This window comes from Fragaria vesca, linkage group LG5 (genome assembly GCF_000184155.1).
Source record: "Fragaria vesca subsp. vesca linkage group LG5, FraVesHawaii_1.0, whole genome shotgun sequence".
Classification (NCBI taxonomy): domain Eukaryota; kingdom Viridiplantae; phylum Streptophyta; class Magnoliopsida; order Rosales; family Rosaceae; genus Fragaria; species Fragaria vesca.
In genome coordinates this window covers 12,563,616-12,570,462 of record NC_020495.1, presented here as the reverse complement: position 1 = coordinate 12,570,462, position 6,847 = coordinate 12,563,616, and the positions used below count along the sequence as shown (strand labels likewise).

Sequence of the window (6,847 nt, the reverse complement as noted above, 5' to 3'; positions counted from 1 at the left end):
TGTGAAGAACGTCTCTGGTATGATACATATTGTGGAGAACTATACGACCCTACATAAGTCCATCAGTGCTACTTGATTGCATGTATCTGCATAGCTATTCTATTATAAATTAGCAAGGTAGCACTTACACCGTTCTTCAACTCAATACAAGCTAGCCATTCATTGGAAAACTTTGGACTCAGTATTGAATTGGTGATAAGATGTCTCTTCAAGTTTTAGCATCTCAATCTCAAACGCCAAATGCCAGGCCTACAGCTAATTACACTCCAAGCATTTGGGGAGATCACTTTCTCTCTTACGCTACGGCGGTAATATATATAGCAATTCCTGTAGTATATTTAATTATTTATACAACTAGAGCATGTGTTGGTTTGATTTTCACCCATCAGACTGTTTATTTATACAACAGATCAGACTGTTTTTCTTTCTTGAATTTTCCCTCTATAGTGAACTTTAAAAATTAGAGCTACTGTAAGTGTGTGAACCGGTTTGATTTTAACACAGTTTCTCTTTTCTTGAAATTGCCTTGGTAGGAAGTGGACTTCAGTCACAAGCAACAATTCCAAGAACTCAAAAGACAAGTGAAAATGATGCTAATGGTTCCAGTGAAAGAGCCTTCAGAAAAATTGAACTTAGTTGATGACATTCAGCGCCTAGGAGTGTCCTATCATTTTGAAAATGAGATTGACGAAGTTCTGGAACAAATTTATCAGGCCACTCACGGTAATGATATGGAAAATGATGATGATCTTTATACTACTGCTTTGCGTTTTCGGTTGCTTAGACAACAAGGTTATAATGTTTCTTGCGGTAAGTTGTCCATTAATTTAATATATTTGTTTCCCTCACCTAATAAAGTCCATGATATGTAGTGGCTCGTCTAATGAATTGGCTGGTGATGCAGATATATTCAATAAGTTCAAGGAAGGAAGTGATCAGACATTTAAGCAAACTCTTCAGAGTGATGTATCAGGACTATTAAGCTTGTACGAAGCCACCCATCTCAGGATACACGGAGAAGACATACTCGAGGAGGCACTAGACTTCACCACCACTCATCTTGAGTCGATCAAACACAGTTTAAGCCACTCACTCTCAAAACAAGTATCTCATTCCTTGAATCAGCCACTTCGAAAGGGCATCATCAGGGTGGAAGCAAGATATTACTTATCGATCTACCACGAATGTGATTCACATAATGAAACTCTCCTGACATTTGCCAAGTTGGATTTCAACCTGTTGCAGCAAGTTCATCAAATAGAACTTTGTGAAATTACAAGGTTAATTAACCATCAAACCACGTCCATATATACATACATACCTGCTAGATAGATATATAAATGATATATTTTTGTAACAATTACATAATGTAATTTGATTGTAGGTGGTGGAAGGACTTGGATGTGAGAAACGAGCTGCCGTTTACAAGAGATAGAGTTACTGAGGTCTACTTCTGCTGGGCTTTATCAATCTGCTTTGAACCTGAATATGCCTTTGCTAGGAGGACTTTATGCAAAGTTACTGCCCTGACCTCCATTCTCGATGACATTTATGACTTGTATGGTACACTCGAAGAACTAGAGCTCTTTACTGAAGCTATTGAGAGGTTACGATCTTACCAATCTGAAATTACTTTTCATTTGCAGCTACCTTGTCTAAACTTGATCGATCGTCCAATTGTGAAGAAGCAGTATTGAAATTGAAGCTAGCTAGAACTAGTCAAGGGTTAATTTCATCAAAATAATAATCTAGCTAGGGTTCATCAATGAAGTATGTTTTGGCTAAATTTATTTACGTTAATATATGAATATGGTTAGGTGGGATATTCGTGTCATCGATGCACTGCCAAACTATATGAAAGTCTGTTATAAGGCACTGTTAGACGTGTATACTGAAGTTGAAGAAGAGCTTGCAAAGGAGAGGAAGTTGTATCTGATCCACTATGCCAGAGAAGCTGTAAGTTCGATACATCCATTACGTTTGAGTACAGATACACACATTCACAGCTACACACACAGTTTAATTTACGGTAAAAGAAAAACGTTTTTGTTTAGTGAGAAATTATAATTTGAGTTGGTCATGGTTGTGTCCTATATAGATGAAACTGCAAGCTAGAAGTTACTATCTTGAAGCCAAATGGTTCCACCAGAAATACATACCGACAATGGATGAATACATTGCCCTATCATCACTGACCTCAGGCTATCCACTGCTTATAACCACCACTTTTGTTACCATGGAAGAAATTACTACACAAGACCCATTTGACTGGTTGGCCACTTATCCCAAATCTGTGAAGGGGTCTGCAGTAGTTGCCCGACTTATGGACGACTTGGTTTCCCACAAGGTACCTGCATACACAATTATACCACATAATTTTCTCCTTCTATATATGATTGTACAGCACCTATTTCAATCTCTGCATTTTAATCTTGATCATCACATACTTATGTCTCTTCATTTGTAGTTTGAGCAAAAGAGAGGACATGTTGCATCAGCTGTGGAGTGCTACATGAAAGAATTTGGAGCCACAGAAGAAGAAACAATAATCGAATTGCGTAGTAAAGTGAGTGACGCATGGAAGGACATAAACGAATCGTTCCTGGTCCCTAATTATGTTTCAAGGCCACTGCTGACTCGAATTCTTAATTTTGCATGTGTTATGGATGTTGTTTACAAGTATGAAGATGGTTATACTACTCAGCATGGCATGCTCAAGGATCTGATAACTTCTGTACTTATCGAACAAGTGCCTGTATAGTGCACTTAGAAATTAGGTTAGGAAAGTGTTCTCTCGCCAAACTTTTGCTATAAAATAACTTTCATCTCAACTTGGCAGGAAAAAAAAAATAAGAACAAAAAAAAACAAAAGGTAAGGTTTCGTGTTAATGCATGTGATGTATCAAGTTTATCCTCAAGTTGTAAAATAAGTCCTCAAAGTAGTAACACTAGTCCTCAAAGTTATAATATGAGTCGTTAGAGTTGTAAAAAAAAAATTCAATTCCTCATTTGTCCTTAAAACAGTAATTGAGTTCTCAAAGTTGTAATATGAGTCCTTAAAGTTGTAACAACATTTTTTTAATCACTTTGAAGAGTCAATTACCACTTTAATCACACATGATTACTAATGTTGTAACTAAAAAAATTTACAACTTTAAAGACTTATATTACAACTTCGAGGACAAATATTACTAGTTTGAGAACTCAATTTACAAAGTTGATGCATCACATCATTCATTTGCATTAACACATTGTAGAATTTTTCAAAAAAAGAATGCTTGCATATTTATATTAGTCTAATTATATTTGTTCATTTAGTAGTAACTTGTAATAAATTTTGGGGGAAAGTTTTACAATGAGTTAATGCATTAACACTGTCATAAATTTGTAACATGAGTCCTCAAAGTAGTAATATTAGTCCTCATCCTCAAATTATATTAGGATGCTTGCATATTTATATTAGTCTAATTATATTTGTTCATTTAGTAGTACCTTGTAATAAATTTTGGGGGAAAGTTTTACAATGAGTTAATGCATTAACACTGTCTTAAATTTGTAACATGAGTCCTCAAAGTAGTAATATCAGTCCTCATCCTCAAAGTAATAATATCAGTCCTCATCCTCAAATTAGTAATATTAGTCTTTAAAATAGTAATATTAGTCCTCAAAGTTATAACACGAGTCCTTAAAGTTATAAAAAACTTAATTACAACATTAGTCCTCATGTGTTTGTTAAAATGGTAAAATGTGTGCTTAAAGTGATAACTGAGTCCTCAAAGTGATAAAAGAAAAATTGATGCAACTTTGAGGACTTAATTACCACTTTAAGAACACATGAGGACTAATGTTATAACTAAATTTTTACAAATTTAAGAACTCATATTACAACTTTGAGGATTAATCAATATTACTATCTTTATGACTCATTTTACAAACTTAGGACAAAGTTAATGCATGACATGCATTAACACAACCTAACCTTACCCAAATTTGGGAAGTGAAATTTACACTCCCAAAATGGTAATCCACACTCTCTTTCCATTTTTAGTTAACATACTCATAAAAGGAAAAAGTTCAAATCATTAAGGACAAAATTTAAATTACTAAAAAGGAAAACATGAAGTATGGATTGTAAAATGGGCAGTGTGGATTTCACTACCCTAAAATTTCACTTATTTGTAGCCCTATTTTATCCAAAAAAATAAATTCAAAATAAAATTGCAGCCTTCTCTTTAAATATTACTGGTTTGGAACCGTCTTTGTTGATGAGTTAACTTTTTCTATAAATAACTTTCATCTCAACGTTGTATTGCTGATTAAGAGGTAGGTGCGTCATCCACATCTAATTATTGATATTAACTTGCTCGTTCTACTTGGAAAATTTTATTTCTAGAATTACCTTGGAAGATCCACATTTTTTAGCACATGCATAATCTTTGTTAATCTATTTATTTTTAATGGAGAGATAGGTCTCATTACTTAAGCTAAAATCTAAAATAGACATTACATATCCCCTGTTATCAAGCTAGCATTAGCGAGACAGATAAGAGGTTCGGAAGATCCCATTGTGATTGATACATAGGGTTAAATCCGTCATTACATATTTAGCGCTCGCTAAAAGAAAGAACATTACATATCTAGCACTCGCTAAAAGAAAACAAGCCGATAGCTATGAAAAACCATAGTAAATAGACAAGCAATACTCACTAGCGATCCTGCGGTCTCTTAGTGCCTCTTGTACTTTATATGATCCTTATGATCTTCTAATAGAGTTCTATATTATGACAAAAAAAAACTCACTAGCAACGTACTAACAAGTATTGCTTTGTAAAACAGTATGTAGTTATTCAATAAATTAACTAAAATGTAAGCCAAGAGGCAAGAGAAAAGTCAGCTTAAGGCCCAACAAAAGAAGCCTGCATTCAGACCCCTTAACGCACTACTACACCCACTCAATAGCTGCCACGACACCCCACGCTAGAGCTGAACGAATCAACCGTTGTCACAACAAGCCACCAGGACAAATGACGTCCCAGAAACATGAGCACACGGGTCAAGTATTGGAATAGGCGCCAACTTCTATTGATCATGCTCACATCGTCCCTCTCCTCCATCAGTGGTCACGAATACCGACTATAACGACATAGAGCCCTACCCATCGTTCAATTTCTGACTTAGAACAAATGGGGAAAGGGAATGAATCCTTAGGGAGTTATTCCAATTCTCCTTCAAATTTATGTTTAATAACATTATGGGGGTATCAAACTTGTGCAGTCCCACTACAATCTAGAACCAATTCCCGCCCCATTTTCATTCCTTAGAGCATGTCCACCTATTGCTAAAATGGTTAACCTAGGTCACTTACACCTAAGCAAAGTGACCCAGCTTCAAAAAACATTGTTCCACCTATGAAAATGGGCTAGCTCCAAATCTGACCCAGGTCACTTTGGGTGGGTGAGATTGTAGGTCAATTGATTGACCCAACAAATGACCCAGATCAACCCACGCACCCAGCTGCGAACTCAACCCAACAACCCGATATGTGCATGACATCAGCCACCATACCAAAAGTTTCAACGCAGAAAGTAGGTGCGTCAAAGACACGACTCACTCACAAAACGTGACACATGTCGGTGGCACGCGTTAGTCGCATCACTGCACCAGAAATCTCCTCACCGCATCTGACGAGGACCGAATTACCCAAAAACACAGATTGTCAAAACTCATTCAATTCCAACATGCATTAAGACCAATGGATAGAGATCGAAGAGTAGACGAACAACCCTACCTCAACCGACCCAAAAGGTCACCGAAAAGTGTAGAATCGTCACCTAAAAGCTCATAGCCCTCTTCGTCGATCTCCCTCCTTGACGACTGCATGTGCGAATCAAGGGCACCAAAAGGTGGACGACACGAAGAGGAAGCGAATGCCCCCCGTTGGGTAGGCTAGGGCGGCTAGACGGGGGCGGAAATGGCGTGGATAAGTTGGTTGGGTAGCGCCGGTTCCTGGTTTCGTCTCGAGCTTGAAGTCGGGGTCTGACCAGGGCGCTGAGTCGTGCCCCTTTTAAACTCAAATGAACGGTTACTATTTAAAAACTAAGTTGATCAACGGTTCAAATAAATCAAGCTAATTTTTAATTTCTAATTCACACTTAACAACATATTTTAAAATTTAATAAACACGTGGCAACCTAAATCTGATTTCAAACATGTGAAAACTGCTGCATTTTCAAAGTGACCCAGGTCACTCCAAATCTCCAATGACCCAGGTCACTTGAGCCAAGTGACCCAATGGGTGAACTTGCTTTTAGGAGTGAGTAATGAGTTAATAATGATTCTCATTCCTTAGTGAATCAACTTATTCTAAAACTAACCTTATAATTTTATGAAAACCTAAACTAGTAAATACAATATTTGTATGTATTAGAAGTTTTTTTTTTTTTGTTAATCCACTTCATCCCTGTTTGGATTCCTTATTTCTCATTAATTCATTCAACAAGTAAACGCGTAATGAGAATGACTTCTTCTATCTCCATTCCTTCTCTACTCCATTTTTTCTCTTTCCGATTTCTTTTCAATCCCATTCAAGATTATTAAACACCCCAAAAGTCGATGAAGAGAGGCACCTAGAATTTTTATCAATGTACGGTTTTGAATGAGACAAAAAACAAAGGTTAGTGTTATGAACACACCCTTTTTGTTTTGAACGTACCAGAGGTCGTCGACGTCGGAGAGAAGAGATCGGAGGTCGTCGGGGTCAGAGAGGAGAGATAAGAGGTGATATTGAGCGACGATGATGGTGAGGAGATCTAGAGAGAGAGAGAGAGAGAGAGAGAGAGAGGTGGGT

At 36.9% G+C, this 6,847-nt stretch overlaps 1 protein-coding gene across 1 annotated transcript; it reads left to right on the top strand.

The window, feature by feature from the left end:
• The first annotated feature begins 200 nt into the window (after positions 1 to 200).
• On the top strand, positions 201 to 2,761 carry LOC101306242 ((-)-germacrene D synthase-like). Its single transcript, XM_004301307.1, has 7 exons — positions 201 to 308; positions 534 to 810; positions 905 to 1,280; positions 1,385 to 1,606; positions 1,818 to 1,956; positions 2,099 to 2,347; positions 2,468 to 2,761. Exons 1-7 carry the CDS (start codon positions 201 to 203, stop codon positions 2,759 to 2,761), a joined length of 1,665 nt encoding a protein of 554 aa, XP_004301355.1.
• Positions 2,762 to 6,847: the final 4,086 nt, after the last annotated feature.

Bases quoted from the DNA above. Each gene is read 5' to 3' on its own strand.
- LOC101306242 (XM_004301307.1), top strand. From the start codon at position 201: ATGTCTCTTCAAGTTTTAGCATCTCAATCTCAAACGCCAAATGCCAGG. The intron at 309-533 runs GTAATATATATA...TTGCCTTGGTAG, and splicing joins TTCTCTCTTACGCTACGGCG to GAAGTGGACTTCAGTCACAA. The intron at 1,607-1,817 runs GTTACGATCTTA...GAATATGGTTAG, and splicing joins TTTACTGAAGCTATTGAGAG to GTGGGATATTCGTGTCATCG.